The sequence below is a fragment of the Ovis canadensis genome, chromosome 16 (assembly GCF_042477335.2).
Source record: "Ovis canadensis isolate MfBH-ARS-UI-01 breed Bighorn chromosome 16, ARS-UI_OviCan_v2, whole genome shotgun sequence".
NCBI lineage: Eukaryota > Metazoa > Chordata > Mammalia > Artiodactyla > Bovidae > Ovis > Ovis canadensis.
This window is the reverse complement of record NC_091260.1, coordinates 41,505,319-41,525,740: the sequence shown is the minus strand read 5'-3', so window position 1 is coordinate 41,525,740 and position 20,422 is coordinate 41,505,319. Positions and strand designations below refer to the sequence as shown.

At 42.0% G+C, this 20,422-nt stretch overlaps 1 protein-coding gene and 1 long non-coding RNA gene across 4 annotated transcripts in view; one reads left to right on the top strand and one right to left on the bottom strand.

Moving 5' to 3' along the window:
• Positions 1-963: 963 nt before the first annotated feature.
• LOC138421916 (uncharacterized) lies at positions 964-19,881 on the bottom strand. The gene is made up of 4 exons (XR_011249681.1): positions 19,308-19,881; positions 17,207-17,268; positions 8,116-8,270; positions 964-2,681 (listed from the first exon to the last, which is right to left on the bottom strand). It is a non-coding gene; the product is annotated as an uncharacterized lncRNA (long non-coding RNA).
• PARP8 (poly(ADP-ribose) polymerase family member 8) overlaps positions 18,009-20,422 on the top strand; it is a 192,153-nt gene continuing 189,739 nt past the window's right edge. Inside the window, exons 1-2 of one of the 3 annotated variants that reach the window (XM_069556386.1) lie at positions 18,009-18,402; positions 19,446-19,547. In XM_069556386.1, the coding sequence (XP_069412487.1) occupies positions 18,372-18,402; positions 19,446-19,547 (133 nt within the window). In that variant the 5' untranslated portion in view covers positions 18,009-18,371. Of the gene's footprint in view, positions 18,403-18,506; positions 19,359-19,445; positions 19,548-19,797; positions 20,245-20,422 lie in introns of those variants that run through there. The other 2 variants (XM_069556384.1, XM_069556385.1) reach the window with 2 other exon arrangements.

Genomic DNA, 20,422 nt, shown 5'->3' with positions numbered 1-20,422 from the left:
TCTCTTCCCACACTTTTAGTTACTGCATACTACATCATTCAGATGTACAATTATTTATCTACTCATTCCTTTATCAGTTACTATTTACGTTGTTCCCAGTTTACCCTTGCAGACAACTCTGAAATGAATAATCCTTACGCATATATTATTGTACATAATTTGTAGGATTTGCTCAGTCAAAGAGAATATACACTACTAATTTTGGTGTCTGTGTGTGTACTTCCTCAGTCGATCTGTCTTGTCTGACTTTGCAACCCCATGGACTGTATCCTGCCAGGCTCCTCTGTCCATGGGGTTTCCCAGGCAAGAATACTAGAGTGGGTTGCCATTTCCTCCTCCAGAGAATCTTACCGACCCAGGGATCAAACACACATCTCCTGTGTGTCCTGTATTAGCAGGTGGATTCTTTACTACTGAATCACCAGGGAAGCCCCACTAATTTTGGTAGGTGCCACTGTACACCTGAAGTTTAATCAGTATACACACTCTCCAAGCGTATGGGTGAGCACAGCCCTGGTTCCCAACCAGGTAGTCGGCAATGATGGATATTACAAAATATGTTTTGCCAATTTATTGGTTGAAAAATGGTGATCAATGCTATTTGGATTTGAATGCCTTGAATTATCGTGATTGGGCATCTTTCCACAATTGGCAATTTGCCTCTCTTTCTCTGTTGCTTTTCTCTTTCTATGTATATAGGTTTCCCCGGCTTTCAAAAAGTAAAATGTTCCTGTGAAACATTTCCTAAGCCAAAATGGCCTGCGGAAAATCAATTACCTTAGGTCACGCCTTGCTAATGGACACACAACATAAATCAAGATAAAGCACAGATGCTCACAGACACAGTTTGAAGCTATTGGTGCCTTGATCCTGAGTTGCTGAGTACGGTTCCCAGGAAGGTGTTTGACGATGCTGGGGGTGGGTAATGCCTTTAAGACAGTTCCCAGCAAAACAAATGCTGAATGTTATTTTTTTCACCTTTATTTTATAAAAGCAAAAATTTTCTTTAGACTTCTTTCAGTTGGTGAGAAAGCAGGTGCTAATATAAATCTTTTGTAAAGTGAAGTGACAGAAAGCGAACTTCAGAAAAGTGAGGGATAGATGTACTTACCCATGTCATCTACCTTTCATCTGTATGTTGGGTTCTTCACCATTTCCTTAATAATTTGTAGGTTTAAAAATGACCCCCTTATCAGCTGCATATAATTCTAACAATCTTTCTCAAGTTGTTGACAATGATTATGAAATTTCTTGATATTTAGAAAGATTTTAAAGAATATTTTGTGTAAATTAATTTTATTCTTTACCATTAGTAGTGCTGGGTTTGGGATCTTCCCAGACCTCTGTGCAGACCACTTACAGGAAATTTTCCTTGAAGATATATCACCTTTTCCCACTTGATTGTTGAGCAAACAATAACATTACCAGTGTGAGGCACTAAGGAAATTTAATCAATGTGTAATTGCTTTTAATCCTTCTCATACTCTTATGAGATAAGAGTATTTATCCCTATTTAGGATGATGAAACTTGTCTGAAGAACTAATGAAATTTGCCTAAACTCATAAAAGAAGTAAGTGGTGAGACCAGAGTTCAAATCTAGGCAACATGAGTCTGAGTGGGATCACTTTGCCTCTACAGCAGCTGTTTCCTTTTGAGATTTCTAGTACAACGTCTTCAGCATTTACAACACTTATTTTTCATGTCTCTCTCCAAGAGATCTGCTGTATGGTAGGGGATGCATTAATCTCTGCATTCCCGAGAGCATAGCACAGGGCTTGGAAATTAGGAAATGATGGAAAATATTCACTGAAAGACTTATTAATCTGTGATAGTTGTTATAAACATTCAATTAGTCGTTCATGATTCAGTTCAGTTCAGTTGCTCAGTCGCGTCCGACTCTTTGCGACCCCATGGATGGCAGCACTCCAGGCCTCCCTGTCCATCACCAACTCCCAGAGTTCACTCAGACTCATGTCCATCGAGTCAGTGATGCCATCCAGCCATCTCATCCTCTGTCGTCCCCTCTTCCTCCTGCCCTCAATCCCTCCGAGCATCAGAGTCTTTTCCAATGAGTCAACTCTTCTCATGAGGTGGCCAAAGTACTGGAGCTTCAGCTTTAGCATCATGCCCTCTAAAGAACACCCAGGGCTGATCTCCTTCAGAATGGACTGGTTGGATCTCCTTGCAGTCCAAGGGACTCTCAAGAGTCTTCTCCAACACCGCAGTTCAAAAGCATCAATTCTTCGGCACTCAGCTTTCTTAACAGTCCAACTCTCACATCCATACATGACCAGAGGAAAAACCACAGCCTTGACTAGACGGACCTTTGTTGGCAAAGTAATGTCTCTGCTTTTGAATATGCTGTCTAGGTTGGTCATAACTTTTCTTCCAAGGAATAAGCGTCTTTTAATTTCATGGCTGCAGTCACCATCTACAGTGATTTTGGAGCCCAAAAAAATAAAGTCTGACACTGTTTCCACTGTTTCCCCATCTATTCACCATGAAGTGATGGGACCAGATGCCATGATCTTCATTTTCTGAATGTTGAGCTTTAAGCCAACTTTTTCACTCTCCTCTTTCACTTTCATCAAGAGGCTTTTTAGTTCCTCTTCACTTTCTTCCATAAGGGTGGCGTCAGCTGCATATCTGAGGTTATTGATATGTTCATGATTACCAGTTGCTAAAAGGAAGTCAAAAGAAAGAAATTACAGGTCTTTCCTCTGAGAATTTATAGTTTACTGAAAAAGGTAAACTACACATACTTATGAATGACTGAAAGATATTTACAAAAGAATATCTACTTAACCTTCAAGAGGCTGTGTTAATAATGAAGCAAACAAGTTTGTTCATAAATGGCTGAATGAATGAATGGTTTTTCTTTGCCTTGCCAGTTATTATTTTTCCAAGATTGCTACTCTTGTCTTATTATTGTTTAAAAAAATATCAATCTGATCTTCTAACAAGAAAAAATTGAGTGTATGGCTCAGTTTGGAAGCAAGGTATTATAGAGTAGAAATTCAGGATTAAGGTCAGATTCTGTGCTACTCTGCTGATATAGAAAAGCCTGATTTTTAGCTCAGTTCTCCAACTGAGTGCTAGATGAATGCTGGCAGTATGAGATGGTGAGCCAGTACAATTGGCTTTGAAATATGGCTTTGAAAAATTCTGTCTCATTATGGCATGCCACATATGCTAACATTTGACCCCTGGAAAAAATGATGGCATCATACTGAAATCTTAGAATTTTTTCATATTGCTCCCTAAATGGATTTCTCTCTACTTCATTCTTATGTTAAGGGCAGACAGAATTCTTATTCATACAAAAGGGATAGTCACCTGAAGCTTTTCCTTCCATTATCACTAGAGTGATGAAGCTAATAAAGAGATTATATTTATATAATCATATATATGGTAGGGGTCCCTGACCTCCAGGCTGGGACCTATTAAGGACTATCAGGGACTAATAGGGACTATAGAATGATAGGCCTATTAGGGACTGGGCTGGCCAGCAGGAGGTGAGCTGCAGGTGGTCAAGCCAAGCTTCATTGTTTTTACAGGGGTTCTCCATCACTGGCATTATAGCCTAAGCTCTGCCACCTGTCAGATCAGTGGTGGCATTAGATTCTCACAGGGGTGAATACTCTACTGTGAAATGTACATGTGAGAGATCTAGGTTGCGCAGCGGCTCTTAATGAGAATCATCCTGAAACCACCACCACCACCACCCATCACCTGGATCCATGGAAATATTGTCTTCCATGAAGCCAGTTCCTGGTGCCAAAAAGGTTGGGGACCACTGATACATGGGATATGTCACAGGCTGAGTTATGCCCCTATCCTGGTCATGTGTTGAATTCCTGATCCCCAGAACTTCAGAATGTGACTATTTGGACAGACGGACTTTAAAGATGCAATTAAGGAAAATGAGGTCATATCGGTGGTACCTAGAGAAGTAGGGCTGATGTTCCTATTTGAAGAAGAAAGTTGAACACTTGCGTGCATACACACAGAAAGAAGAGCCTGTGAGGACAAAGGGAGAAGATAGCCATCTACAAGTCAAGGAGAGCGGCCTCTGAGTGAAATCAAACCTGCCGACACCTTGATCTTGGACTTCTAGCCTCTAGAACTGTGAGAAAGTAAGTTCTGTTGTTTAAGTTGCCCAGTCTCTGGTGTTTGTTTTAGCAAACTTAAAACACTAATACAGAATATGGATGTTTATGTATACATAAAAACATATATACACACACACATAGATAGATGCCCTTTATATATATATACATACATATATACTTGTATATATATAAACATTCTTTCCCAATGGTATGTGGCTAGTAAGCGAAGAAAAAAGTCTCATATCTCTCTTCCTTTCTGCTATTTTTAGATTGTAGACTCTCCTCTCAGAAATAAAGTAAAATATTAACAAAGCAAGCAGAAAGGAAAATAATACTATTTTTGACCCCTTTTCTAAAATTCCTGCAATGTAGCTCTTCATTTACATTGAGACGTTTATGTTCAAGGTTGTATTAACGTGGAAGAACACACTCCTATTCCAAACATACAGAAATAAAGATAAAATATGATAGAAGATATTTTTAAAATACATAGCTGAACCAGACTAATAGAAAAAAATTCGATGTCTCCACCAGGCACAGAGCCAAGCAACACACTGCAGGTTTCTGTAAGACCCAGGTCTAAGGATTGAAAGTTGGAATACCTATTGAGAGATGATAATACAAATTTTCTAAAAAATATTAACATTAGGGTAAAGTGCATGTGGGTATTATGAGTGCTACTGTGTTTTTCATTTATTTAATTTCAAACAAGTTGAAATCTTTTGTTTTCAAACAAAAGATCTTTAAGTTAAAATCAGAGAGATACTTTAGGGTAACATTTTCACACCTAGGCTTTTTAGATACAGGTAGTACTCAAGCTCTGAGCAAACGTCATAAAAATAAACACATAGCTACATATACCACTGCAAGGAGATAAAACCAGTCCATCCTAAAGGAAATCAGTCCTGAAAATTCACTGGAAGGACTGATGCTGAAGCTGAAACTCCAATACTTTGGCCACCTGATGCGAAGAACCAACGCATTGAAAAAGACCCTGATGCTGGGAAAGATTGAAGGCAGGAGGAGAAAGGGATGACAGAGGATGAGATGGTTGGATGGCATCACTGATGTGATGGACATGAGTTTGAGTAGGCTCTGGGAGTTGGTGATGGACAGGGAAGCCTGGTGTGCTGCAGTTCATGGGGTTGCAAAGAGTTGGACATGACTGAGTGACTGAACATATACCACAGTGAAATTGCAAGATACTAAAGATTCTCTGGAATGTAACAGGGAGGAAAAGCAGATAACCTGCAATGAGAGACAACTAGGTTATTGCAGACTTTTCTTCATCTGCAATGAGAACAGGCAATAGAGAAATAATATCTTCCAATTTGAATCATCAAACTATAACCAAATAAACCATCATTCCATGGACTGGGGTTAAAGATGTTACCAGATGTATACAGAGAGATTTAACTGACAGCTGTCACTGTAAGTTTGCTTGCTAAGACAGTGGTAAATGGATATCTGATAAGCTTACCGGGAATTAATGAAGAGTTCTTCAAAGCTTCCGTCATGTGTCCTCACTGAACACATGCAGTTTTGCACTTGCTGTGGGAGGTGCTTCCACTACAAAGAAAATGCTGCAACTTCACCACCTCAAGTGTAAGAATCTCTCTTTCAGTTTGATTCTTGGTCTCTAGTCCCTGCTCATGCGTATATATGTTTGTGTGACACAAGTACTTCTCTTTTGGTTGTTTAATTGTAGAGACTGTCTCTTTCAAAATTCGTTCTATTCACCTCAGCCAGAAACAAAAGAGCTGTACTAAGTGATCCTGATTAACTGTATTGATTGTATGGCTTGTATTCAGTTAGCACATTTCTTTATAAAATATTTTATGCTTAGATGGAGAACTCCATATAAACTCAACTAGGAGAATGTTTTCTTTTGTAGTTATTGTACTCTTGGAGATGTACTGTTAACTTCTCTTCAGCAAACAAACAAGCCCAAATAAAAGTATTCAGAATATAACTGTTTTGATCACGCTTTCAAATGGTATATGAAGTAGCCCACAAAAGGCAAATAATATTCTGGGGAAAAATGATTATTTCTTAAAAATTGGTGCTGAGAAAGGGAAATGTGTGAAGTGTGAGGAAATATGTAAGAAAAAGTATGTAACTATGTAGGAAAAGTTTGAACATAGTTGCATCTTATATTAAAACCTATCTGCTAAGAATTTCTGATTGGATAATGGCTGGGACCTCATAAAAATATGTCACATTCTTTCTTGCAGAGTGTCTGACACAATTGCAATAATTTATTATGTGTGAGTTTGATGTATGAAGCAGGGCACCCAAAGCTGTTGTTCTGGGAAAACCTGGAGGGATAGAGTGGGGAGGGAGGTGGAAGGAGGGATTTAGGATGGAGGGAACACATGTATACCTATGGCTGATTCATATTGATGTATGGCACAAACCATAACAATATTATAAATATCCTCCAATTAAAATATTTAAAAAGCCAAAAAAAATCAATTTAGATTTTTCTAGAAGAAAGCAATATTCTGTTTTTAAAAACTAGTACAGAAAAATAATAATTATGAGAGTATAACAGACCCATTAATTTATTAAATACAGAGATATAGCTCTATCTACCTCTCTCTTGCACTATTACTTTTACTTTTTTTCTCTCTATTTCACTTACTTTTCAGACCTCTGTGTGCCCACTATCTCTAGAGAGGGATGTGAAAAGGCAAAGCAGAGGAAAATGTTTTTCAGGCTTTGGTTTCTAAGGTTCTAAGCCTTAAGGAAATATAGAGGGTTCTAGACTTACCAACGTATTTAGAGGCAGAGAAGAATTTTCTCCTACCTTCTCCTTAAACCAAAATGAAAAAAAATAAAAATATTTCAGGTTCAAATTAGAAGAGAGAGAAGGGAGGATAATGAACTTGGGAAGAAGTAAGACCTGGAGAGAGGGCACCCTTTCAGTTCAGTTCAGTCACTCAGTCGTGTCCCACTCTTTGCGACCCCATGAATCGCAGCACGCCAGGCCTCCCCGTCTATCAACGACTCCTGGAGTTCACTCAGACTCACATCCATCGAGTCAGTGATGCCATCCAGCCATCTCATCCTCTGTCATCCCCTTCTCCTCCTGCCCCCAATCCCTCCCAGCATCAAAGTCTTTCCCAATGAGTCAACTCTTCGCATGAGGTGGTCAAAGTACTGGAGTTTCAGCTTTAGCATCATTCCTTCCAAAGAAATCCCAGGGCTGACCTCCTTCAGAATGGACTGGTTGGATCTCCTTGCAGTCCAAGGGACTCTCAAGAGTCTTTTCCAACACCACAGTTCAAAAGCATCAATTCTTTGGCACTCAGCCTTCTTCACAGTCCAACTCTCACATCCATACATGACCACAGGAAAAACCATAGCCTTGACTAGACGGACCTTAGTCGGCAAAGTAATGTCTCTGCTTTTGAATATACTATCTAGGTTGGTCATAACTTTTCTTCCAAGGAGTAAGCGTCACCCTAACAGGAAGGAAAAAAGTTGCAACAAGCAACGAAGACCTGCAGCCACAGGTGTAATTGGGGGTCCAAGGAGCTGGACCTAAGTGAGCTGACCAGCCTGCACTTGTGTAAGCAGAATGTGCTGCCTCACCACAGGGGTGATGCTAGCTGAACTTCTCCTCTGTGACCTTTTGCAGATTCTTTCTCTGGAACATTGTGCTGGAGGATCGCAAGTGACCCCTATTAGTGTCCTCGGGGGTGAAAATGACATCCCTAAAATGCCATTGGATGCAAGGGGATGGATGAATTTTATATGGATGAGAAAGTCCTTGTTCCTGAGACCTGGTAACGTTATCAAACCAAATACAGGTCTCATCACCTGACTCACAGCAAAGCCAATTTATTGATGCTAGGTTATGGTGAAGGAAAGCCCAATGTTTATCGTAGGGCCAAGCAGGGAGAACGGGCAACTCTTGCTCAAAAGACCAGAACTCCTTGATGAATTTCAGAGAAGGGTTTCAGAAAAGGAAAAAAGAGGGAGAGGGTGGCAGGGTACCTGATCAACCTGTAGACATTCTTCTGATTGGTTGGTGGTGAGGTTGCCAGGTGGTATTTTGGGAATCAACATCAACTTTCCAGTTCCAACCAGTCTGGAGTCTATATACCGGAGGTCAGCAGTTAACTTCTTCCACCTGATGCAGGCTTTTATATCTGCAAAACAATGCAAAGATACGGTTCAGGATTTTATTTATAGCCCCTGAGGAGGAACTAAAGATTCTTGACTTTGGTTTATGACTGAACTATTATTATTTTGTCTTGTTTGACTGCTTTCCTTTATTTTGGCATTTTCTCACTTTTCTAATTAAGCTTGCTCTATAGAACTCAGGGAAGGCTTAGGAGGCTAAAACATTTCTATAAATGAAAGATGGGTGATATGGGGGGAGTTGGTCCCTGTTAAGGCCCCAAAGGGTCCTGCTCAGTTTCAGTAAGACATATCCCTACTACAGAGCCTACCACCAATGTCAGATAAGCAATATCTAAATGGCCCCTAGAAGTAAGATTTTACTGAAGACGTTCATTTAAAAAAGAAGTCCTCTCTTTTATTTAGAGTTGAGAAAAATAGAGCAAAAGTAAAATAAACACCTCAGTTATGGAAGAGCCACAGTGTTCACTTTCTATCTTTTTGTTATTGTTAGTTCTGAACTAACTAAATCTATAATTTGAAAATCAAGGTAAATTTGTTTAAAATAAATGAAAACATTTGAAAATCATGCCAATAATCTGAATAACTATTATAAATTTTTGAATAAGGATGGATAAAAAATTAAAGCATTCATAATACCAATATTCAGAGACAAATACGTTTAACATTTTAATGTTATTTTCAAGCACATTGTGAGAGCTGGCCATTCAGATGTAAAGAAGTTTACTTTGTAAAGGTTTGATTTCATACTGTCTTTTCGTCCTAGAAGGCAAGTGTTGAACATGACAAAACGGAGCCATCTGTTGTACACTGGAAACCAACACAACTTTGTTAACCAATTATCCTTCCATTAATTTTTTTTGTTTAAAGCGGAAAAAAATGGGAACCATCATGAGGGCACGAAGGTGTCTTTGTAGGTAAAAAGTTGGTTCAGTCAGCTCAGTTCAGTTCAGTTCAGTCACTCAGTCGTGTCTGACTCTTTGAGACCCCATGAATTGCAGCACACCAGGCCTCCCTGTTACTTCTACATGAAATTGTCTTTGCAAGAAACTCATAGTTTTCTAGTGCATACCAGCAATGGTCTGGTAGACTGTTTACATTGTTTTTGCTGATTTATTTTGGTTTTACTCTTTACGTCAGTCAACAATTACTACAACAATGCTGAGAAAGTAATAAATCCACTCCAAACTTTGTGGCTTACAACAGCAATCGTTCATTCTTATTTATGTGTCTGTTCATCATTTAGGTTGGAGTAGCATCACTTTTAGACAGGGCTGCTGTCTATGGGGTCGCACAGAGTCGGACACGACTGAAGCGACTTAGCAGCAGCGGCAGCAGACAGGACTTGGCTCCAAGTTGCAAGTTGAATCCAGATCTGCCCTACATGTCTGTCTGGGAACCAACAGATTCCTTGAGTTATGTTCTCCCCTGGTGATGGCACAGGTGCAAGAGAGCACGTCCAACCACACTAGCACATTTCAAGCTTCTGCTTGCTTCACACCTGTGAACAACCTATTGGCCCTGACAAGTTGATGGACCAGTTCAAAGCCAAAGGCAGCAAGGTGCACTATACCTGACTGGAGGCCAAAAAGGGTCACATTGCCAGCAACAGTTAGAAGTAGACTTTGCCCATGCAGATTGGAGGGCAGGAGAATTACTGAGTAATAATAGAATCTGTTGCATTAAATTTCAGTACAAACATTGGGCATCGTAAGTTTGCTTTGTCAATGCTTGAAGTGATTCTATACTGTTAAGGTCAATGATACTTACATTTCTGATTTATAAAGATTTGCCCTATGACAACTTTTCATGGATGACCCACTTTCCTAAGATAAGAGAAGCAGCACACATTTTTACTGAGTTTGTCCTCACTAGGGTCTTCTGTAACCACTTTTCTACGACAGTAACTAGTGACAGCAATATTAATTCTAATTCCTGATTCTATCTTAAGTTTCCCTTGTAAACTATAAGAAGTTTACACAAGTAGAACAATCATTTTACACACAAAATAGTCCCTAAACAGGGCAGTAGAAAGCCCAGAGACCCCAAGAAAGGAAAAAGTCAGATTCAGGAACTAAGACCCTGAAACTGCTTTTAGGGATCAGAAACTAAGGGAAAGGGAGGAAGGCTCTTGGACTGCTATGAAGTCAAGTAAGAAATTTTCAAGAACCGGTCCACTGAGTTTTCAAGAACCTGTCCTCTTGCTTTCATAAAAGCAAAGCACTATATAAAAACCAACAAAGTGACTCTGAAAAGAGTGCTCCAAGATAGCTGCTTGTTTCAAATCACATGTGCTGCCGCTGCTTCAGCTCTGTGTTTTCATCTCAACAGTCCTGGAAAGATCTACTACTTTTTCTTCCTTTCTTCCTGCCATCTTCCTGTCCTCCCTCCCTCCCCTCCTTCCTTCCCTTCCTCTCTCTCTCAATCTCTTCCTCTCTTAAATAAGCTTTTTTTTCTATACATATTCATAAATTTGAAACAATGTGAAAGCCCATTTAAGGTTAGACTTCTGCTATTAGACTGAACCACACCTAAAATAACCTAGACGGAAAAGAAAAAAAAATATGGCAACAGTTGGCAAACTTTCAGTTGGAAGTTTGCTAATGTCAACATTTCGGGAGCTGGCGTGCCAGGTGGCAGGAGGAAATAGACTTGTATTATATGGGATGTATGAGCTACTGGCACTGACTTGAAGCAGTGCTGCTCTTGTGGCTATGCTTGGTCTTGATGAAATCACGCTTAGGTTGAGCCTGGCATAGCTCTAGGCTAAGCTGTTGGTTAAGATTGATTTGCTGGGACAGGCAATAGCTTCCCTAGAACTGCAAGCATTTAACATAGTGTGACTATTTACGTCACCTCCTGCCAAGTTTGCCGTACAAAGCTATTGTTGAAGAGCTCCAGCCAGCAGATATTGAGCAAGTCATGTCATGTGTTTCCCCTTTCCAAATCTTTCAGTGGCTAAGAAATTCAGATGCCTGTGCTTCACACATAAGTTCCTTCATAATCTGACTTGTGAGTAGCTTTCTAGCTTCATCTGTAGTAATCTTCCGTCCTCCTCATGCTTCATGCAGTGGCATAGTAAATGTTTCACTGTCAGCTCTCTGGAGAAGAAAGTTGAGTGCCTGCTTTGCAGTGATTCTGAGTGTTGTGGTAAATATCCCTATTTCAGCTGATTTTAAGCTACCAGTGTGAAATCACTGAATGTAGAGTGAGGAGGAGGTACACACAATTGTTCTTGCAAGCTTACAGGAGCCAGTTCCGGCACCCCACTGACTCCAGACCTTCCCACAGCCTAGAATGTTCTTCACTTTCTTTACTCCTACTCTGCTTTCAACACTCAGCATCACTGATACCTGTCCCCCACCCCTCAGCTCATCTGAGTTACATGCCTGATGTCTGTGTTTCTATTTCACACTGTGGAAGGGTACTCTCCTTTCTTCTTTTCATGAGTATTTATTGAGTGTTTTCTTTATTTCACACATTAGCTTAAGTGTAAGAGAAATTCTGTTGAACAGAGCAAATTACTCAGAATCAGGGCACATTTGCTTAGCCTTGTAAGAAAGGAAGACAAACAGTATGTGTGGTAAGTGCAATGGAGCAGCACCAGCGTGAAGCACAGTCTGCGAGCATTTTCAGTATTTCACTGTAAAAATAAGATGAGAAGAAATCCAAACTGCGAAGAACAAAATATCTTTGAGATATTTTATCTCCAAAAATATTAGTGACCATCCCAGATCTAGTCTAGAGAAATGCAGTAAACTGGTGTAGTAAATGAGACCAGTAAGAGATATTGCCTTCATTTTTTCCCACATCTGCCCCTAAATGTGGAATGAGTAACAGACCTGGGTTTAACAAATCAGAATACTTCATCTACTTGACAGCAGCGATTATCTAAAAGATAGACCTTTGACCCAAAGCGGTTAATTATATTATCTTTACCCTGGGATTCATGTAGAGTTTTGGGGAAAAGAAGCCATTTTTCACCTCTACCCAGGCTTAATAAGCTGGAATGTTGTAGGACTGAGATTACCAGAGGGCCATTTTCCCTGATATTTGGAAACATGAAAATGCCAAGCAGAAATGGAAATGAGAAGAGAGAGAAAATGGGTTGAATTGAAGCTCCAGTTCAATTCCCTGAGCTGCTAGGTCTGCCAGCTCTTGCTTTGGTCTGCTACACCACCTAAATGCACTTCTCAGTTGTCTGAGCCCGCATATTAAGTCTTGCTTTTGCTGGTTTGAGTGAGAGTTCTGTGATACAACCGAACGTTTCCCAACAAATATAGTAACCCTGGATGTGAGCTGGAGGAGGTTAAGACTGGCTTATAAAAGCTGGACCTTCAGTGAGGCGCTCCTTTCATGTTCTTCCAGTTCCTTCCTCTGCCTAGAATCTGTGTGGGTTTCCAGATGGCATGGAGCACATGGGCAAGGACTACAAATAAGAAGAAGAGGAAGTCCCTATGCAGGGACTTACCACTTACAACAAATACATCCAGACAATATGACAGATAACTAGCAGGTAAATTGGGGAAGCCAAGAAGAAACTAATCAACTGTAGATAGGAGTGAGGAATAGAAGTTCTTAGAAACAGCTCTTTAATAACAGTTAATTTTTACTAAGCTACTCCTATTTCTCTTTGTGTTTCCCAGGTGGCACAATGGTAAAAAAAAAAAAAAAATCCACCTGCTAATGCAAGAGATGCAGATTTGATCCCTGGGCCAAGAAGATTCCCTGAAGCAGGGAATGGCAACCTACTCCAGTATTATTGCCTGGAGAATTCCATGGACAGAGGAGCCTGGCAGGCTACAGTCCATGGGTCGCAGAAAGTAGGACATAACTGAGCACAGCACAATAGTTCTCTTTACATAGGCTTATCTCATTTAAACCTCTTCAACTGTTAATGGCTATGGGCCATGTTCTCCCCATCTTTCAGATAAGAATACTAATCGAGATTGCATATATTGCCCAAGTTTCCAATTCTAGTAAGTTAGAGAGCCAGGATTTGATCCTGTTTTACTCTAAAGCCCAGTGGGATGAGTGTTAAAGTTGTTCCACAGTTGATATCACAAAGAGAAAGAAAATATAAGGGAAGTTTTTAGTTGAATTAAGAAAATATTGTAATTACACATAACCCGGTTCACTGCCAACAAACAAACACAAATCCCAAATGTTCATTCATCTAAAACTATTTGGAAATGCCACGTATTCCTCTTAGTTAGGTGTATTACAGACTCAACATTAATTAGAGAAAAACCTAATTAACTTTATGTAATCCACTTTCCCTCAAATTTACTGGAATCTGGAGCCATCTTGGGGGGAAATCTCATTATATAATATAAAGTTAATATCCCATGGGATCCTTTTGAGGAAATGCTTCTCTTTTTCAGAAGAAAGCATGAAATGTTGAAGGTCATAACAAAGTGAAATCAAGTAATCAATACATCTGTACTGAGCAGCTTCAATACACTCAGCACTGTGCCAGGAGCTATTTATGGGCAACAGAAACAGCGTAACAGGGGCAATCTAAATTTCAAAGAATTTAAAGCAAAGCAATAAAAGACAATAATTAAAGCTTCAAGTCAATCCAATAATTATCCATTAAATTACTGTGTATTAAATTTAAACAGTCTCTTTTGTAAGCTCTGCAGTGGTTACTGAATTGAGTAAAACTAGTTCCTGCCTTCAAGGAACTTACAATCTAGAAATGGGGAGTTAAAGAAGAGGAAATATTAGTGAGTTGGAGAAATCAGAACAGATCTTTTTGAAGAAAAGAGTATGTGGTCTGAAGGAGTTAGCTTAAATTTGTATTATTTTTAATAAATAAAGACCTAAAATTACTAACTAAAGAGTGTCTATAAAATAAAAGGTATTGCTGTCCACAAGACATAAAAACTCCTAGGAAAAACAAATAAAAATCCAGAAAAAACAATAGGAAAATAGAGAAAGACTACAACAGGCAATCATACTCGGTTATACTTATATACTCAAAAGACTATAAATTGCCAATAAGCATTTGAAAAAATGCCCAACCTCACTAATAATCAGGGAAATACAAATAAAAACAAGGTGAATATTTTTCATCCAACCAATTAGAAGAAGATTTAAAGATTGATAGTGCCTATTGTTGGAAATGTTGCAGAGAATTAGGTATTTGCAAAAAGAGTTGGCAGAGTATAAAACAAGATAGTTTAAGAGCAATTTGCTTGTACCTACCAAATAAAACGCCAGTTCCCTATGATTCAATCAATCCACTTCTAACAATCTATCCCAAAGAGACTGGAAAATTTGCATAAAGATGTGCCTTTATTGCAAATTATTTTAATCACAGAACATTTTGAAAAGCCCATCATGACTGCAGAGGCATGGTTAAAATATATTACAGTGCATCCATTTGATAAAATTCTCTGCAGTAGCCAAAAAAAATGCGCTGGACCTCTTTGCACTAAGTTCTCTAAGACAGTGGAAGAATCAAGTTGCAAAACAATGTGTATTGTGTGGTTCTTTTAAATTAGAATATACATGTATAAATCTATGAATAGACGTACATTTGTGTGTGGCTAGATGAATGCAAGAATGGGAGGATTATTTTACAACTATTAATGCCAGTTACCTTTGGAATGAGTAGAGTTACAAGTTATGATAGATACGAATTTTCAGACTTAATACGTCTTAAATGGTTTGCACTGAGAATATGTTCATGCAGTATTTATGCAGTTTAAAAAATAAACAAAGAAGAGGCATTTAAAGAAAGTAGAATTAAGACAGGGTATCCCTGGTGGCTCGGCTGTAAAGAATCCGCTTGCCAATGCAGGAGACACAGGTTTGATCCCTGGGCCAGGAAGATACCCCTGGAGAAGGAAATGGCAACCCACTCCAGTATTCTTGCCTAGGAAATCCTATGGACAGAGGAGCTGGTGGAATATAGTCTATGGGGTCACGAAAAAGTAGGACATAACTTAGCTACCAAACATCAAAGAATTAAGATAAAGATTGAGTGGAAGCTGAGAAGGATGAGTTTTCATGGGATGGTGATGAATCTAATCTAACTAGGGCTGTGGATGCATCTATAGTAGAAACGGGAATCAAAGTTTAATGAGAGACATTTGGGACTAAGTTAAAGAGGCCCTTGGAACTAGAAAGAGCAGTGCAGGTTTCATGCTATAGCTTCAGTATTTGTTAAATTCACTAGGATTGTGAGGAAGGACCATAAACCCTCCACATGACCACTGTGCTGCTCTATTTGACCTTAGGTTAGGGAGTGTGGTAAAGATCAAATTCAGGTGAATTTCATATCATACCACCTAAAATTCTCCAATTTCAAGGTCAAATTTGGTTTGCCCCTACTTTGATTGTTAGATCAATATGATGAAGTTAAGATAGCATGATTAGTTTCTCTCAAAGCAAAACTACCAGCTGCTTTATAAAGAAGCGTCCAAATCCACTTGTTTTAGAAGAGGCCAGCTGGGGCTAGCTAGCAGGATTTTGAATTGTATGGATTTGTTTCCATTATAGAACAATTGCAAGAAGAAGCTATATAAATCTAAAAATTGGCAAGAGCTTTGAGATTGCCTTCCTTCCAGTAGCTTCCCATTTCTCTCAGATAAAATCTCACTTCCTCACTCTAGCTTAAGGTCCTCGGTGACCTCTTTCCATAGCAACTCCTCAGACTCAACCTCTTCCCTTTTGACTCTGATTCTACCATAAAGGCAAGTTATCACAGTGCTGTTTCCATGGTTGACCAAGTCTGCTGGGCATTCCCATGGGTATTTGCTACTGATAACATCATTTGGGAAAGGGGACTGTTGTCTTTGCCAATCCTGCCCCCAAACTCTTTTCTTAATCCCCATGGAATAGCAGAGCTCACGCTTTTACTTTAGACTTTACTGAGGGCTGGGATTCATTTGGGAAAGGAAGTTCATTGCAGGAAAGAGAAATATAACTGCCACTAGAAGAGGCTATTTTGAGAATCCATAGGCTCCAGGCCTCCCTCAGAATCCATTATAAGACTTCTTGTTGGCCTAACTCCTGGCCTGCTGCCATTAGGGGGCCAGTTTACTCAGCAGTGAGACTTCTGAACGTTTATTTTCCTAAAAGTTCAGTTCAACTGCTGAAAGATTTGGAGAGAGGAAAAGGTTCATTGCCCATCAGGTCCCACTTTAGCTAATGAACCTTTTTGTGCCTCAGTCTCCTCTTTTCTAAAATATGAAGAATAACAGTATAGCGTCCCTATAGGGTTATTGTGAATTAAATGTTAACATAAGTAAAACTTTTAGAGCAGTATCAGGGTGGGCTACTAAGTACTGAATAAGTGTGAGTTGTTAATATCTACATCACACCGTTGAACTTGCTGCCACATTTCCATTATGTTACACTTCTGCAGTTGAATATTTTAGCATAGGTGAGGAATTTACATTTTTTTTTCTAGTAAATTCTATTGGTTGGCTTGGGATCATTTTTATAAACCAATGGAACATTTTTGGCTAGACTCTATCATCTAACACATAGATTATTATGTCCAATTACTATAGCATATCACAGAAATTGTCTCTCATTGTGAAAAAATGATTTCTTTTTAAAGCATAGTGATTGAGGGCCTACTGTTTACCATGTTCCTGAAGGCATGTGTGTGTGTGTTTGTGTGCACACAGTGTTTAAGGCAGGGATATAACCTCCTCATCTCAAAGGTGAATCTAGTTTTTAATAAGACCACAAATAATCTAAATGTTTAATGTTTAATAATAAGAGTCTGAGATGAGGTGGGGTAAGCGGGACACTGGCTTGTGAGCTGAGTTTGAAAGCACCATGTCATAAAGATCTAGCTTAGCAATACTGATGGCTTGGTAGTTTTTATTAGAGAAACTTACCTTGTAGAAATGCATACCAGATAGTAAAGTTTCTAATTTTTTCCTTATCTCTTAAAATTTAAAAATATTTAAATATACTGCACCTTCAGGGCATGAACAGAGTGAGGTTAGCTTCGTTTAACCAAAACACGACAGCCTGTAAAGCCTGAAAAAAAAAAAAAGTAGGGCAAATCACAAGAAGGCCTATTTTATGGAGTGAGTAGTAAACCAGGAGGTGATCCAGGGCGAAACATTCCATGCTTTTAAAACGATTTCAAGTTTGTTTGTGGAAAGGGCACTACTTTGGGAACACAAGCTTGGGGATAGACAACTATAAAATTAATTCTTGTGAGCTCATAGATTTTAAGTTTTTCGGGAATTTAGAGGACAGGATGGCAGGAGGAAGTGTGCATGATACCCAGTGTTAGGAGAAAGTGAAGAAAGTGCTTTTGGTAGCCAAGGGGCCTGCACAAAGCAACATGCCCAGGAAAGACTTGAACCTGTCCTGCCCTAGTCAAGAAGCATTTCAGGAGGGGTGAGCAGGAGATGAGCTTTGACTATTGAAGACTGCAGTAGTCCAAGTAATGCAGATGAATGTTTCCTCTTATAATTCACAACGAATGTGATGTATTCCAGGCTGTACAACAAATCATTTTGTGTTTTCTTTCTGCAAGACAGAGGAGTTGGGGCATATGATCTCTGGATGCTTTTCTCTCTAGAATCTAAAGACTCCATAAGGGACCACCCATTCCTAATTCTCCTAAAGAATACATAGTCACTGTCAGCATCAGAACTGAACTGATTAGGGGTCTGAGCCAGTTTGACAACTCTTGGGTACTCATAGTGATAAGGAAGCGCACTGAAGCTGGAGTATCCACAAAGAGGCTGAAGGTACCACCCATTTATGCATTCAGACAGTAAGCATTTTCGCCTCCCGGTTATATTCCAGGCACTGCACCAGGCACTGGGGATGCGGAACCAGGCGAGACATGCACTGCTCAGGGAAGCCGTCCCAATGGAGAAAAGATTAACAAGCCTGTCCTAGGGCACATGGCAGTACAGAGGCAGGGCAGCTACCTCGGCCCAAGTTGTCCTTAGGCAGAACAGAAAGTGAGGCTCAGAGCACTATCTCAGTTCTAAGCAAGACAACAGGATTGTAGCAGCTTTCTCTTGACTGACTGGCAAAAGGGTGGCATTTTAAACAAGCCAAACAGATATCCATCCTTGACGGAGACCCTGGCACGTGCCAGTTGATTCTGCCAATTTTTCATGGACGGAAAGACCGAGCAGAGCAGAACGGGTGAGTCTCTGCAAGTGGAAGAAGTCTCTCAAAAGGGGATGTGTTTCCTAAAGGGCGCTCCAGAAGGGCTGAACTACTTCTATCTGGGAGAAAAAAAGACTGGCAGTGTAGGCACGGGAGGGTGTACGTCTGGAGTCATTTCAAGGCTTTTTCCATCTTGCCTGATGTGACAACAAGGAAGGATTTGTTCGTTTTATTTATTTATTTCCCATATTGAACGATTTCGCTTTGCCCCTCTTCCCCCCTTCCAGCCACTCGGGTTTGGGTTTTCCATATGACTCATAATTCCTTCCGAAAGTGGAGTCGAATTCATAAAAGTGGTGGAAGCGCGAGGCGGGGGGCGGGGGGCGGGGGGTGGGGTGGGGGCGGGCTGGGAGCCCCAGGGAGTCTTCACTACCGACATTCCCACTCAGCCCCCGGCGCGAGCGGCCACCGGCCTGGGGAATCCAGCCTGCGCTCTGCCGGCGGGGATACTAGCGAAGCCCGGGCGGCCGGGACCGGGTGACTGGGCGGCGGGCGCGGGAGGGTCGGCGGCCGGCGGCGCTGCAGCAGCCTCGGCACGGCCGCCGCCGCCCGCGGGCGCGAGTGTGCGCGGGTGTGGAAGGCCGGCGTGCGGGCCGCGAGGGGTGTGCGCGCGTGAGGCGGAGCGGGGCTCGCCCCTCGCCGGCGCCCGCCGCGCGGCCGGTGATCGCTCTCCGGCCGTCTCCAGCACCCTCGGCCCCCCCACGGCCGTTGGTCTTGGCGGGGGGAGGGAGAAAGTGAGAGTCGGTGTCATCACCATCCATTGTCAGGAGGGGAAGAAATTGGAATCCAGCAGCGGCGAGCAGCAGCTGGGCGGTCACATCTGGGAATGCAAAGCCGACCTCCCCCCCCTCCTCCTCCGCCACCACCGCCTCCTCTCTCACCCGGGATCACTTCCGAAACCACTTCGCCTTCAGCCCCTGCCTCGGCCAGAGGTTTCATTTTTAACTGAGTATTTACGAAAGCTGGAAGCGTGCGAGGGGGTGGGGTGGGGTGGAAAATAGCGGCTGCTTCTTTTCCAGGGATTTACTTAATGGGGATGTGTTCAAGGCAAGAGCGAATTCAGAAGGATATCGACGTCGTGATCCAGAAGTCCAGATCCGAGAAGGACTGCCTGTTTGCAGGTGAGTTCTCGCCTTTCCAGAGCCTCGGACCCAGCGCCAGATTCCTCTGCCCGCCCGTCACCCCCTTGCCGTTTTCTGGCCGCGAGGTGTGTGGCTGGGGATGGGGGGTGGGTCGCACATCCCCATTCTGGGGTTCATTTGGCAACAGCTGCTGCAGCGGGAGCGGGAGCCAAAAGGGGGAGGGGGCAACAGCCTCTCTCCTCCCCTCCCCCCCGTCTGGGGCGGTCACCAGCTTTGGGGACAGAACACTGGTGGCCCCGAGCAGGGGTCTAGGCAACGAGCCGTGCATGGTATTTTTAGTCCCCTGTGGACGCCTTGAGCGTCCGATCCCGCCTCCGGGGTTTCAGCAGCAGCGACCCAGGCGGCTGATAGGACCCGCCGGGTTTGCGCAATGGGCTGAGCGGCGGCAGCCAGGAATGGAGCCCGCTGCGCTGCGCGGCGCTGGCTGGCTGCGCCCGGCGCCGAGGCCCCCCCGGTGGGCAGCGTTGGCCCGATCTCCGGTCGCTTCGGCTCCCTCTAGTACCTCCGACTGGCAGTGTCATGCCCCGGAAAGATAAGAGATGCCCTAGGTCCCTAAGGCGCCCCGAGCCTCTGCCTGGGGGTCGTCTTTCGTCCATTTTGCTCCCCCTGGAGGGGGACAGGATTTTGCTCCTCGAGCCGAGAGCTCGGCGGGGGCCGCTTCCGGCCGCCCGGACCGGTAAATTCCCGCCGTTGCCATGGCACCCGGCACTTGTTGCGGGGGGCGGCCACGCGCGGCACCCGGCTCGGGGTGCGCAGCATCCCCTCCGGCTCCGCTCGGAGAGGGGAACTCGGGGTTCTCCAGCTTTCGCCTCCCTCCCAACCAGGCCTCCCCTTGGCTCCATCAAATAAATAAG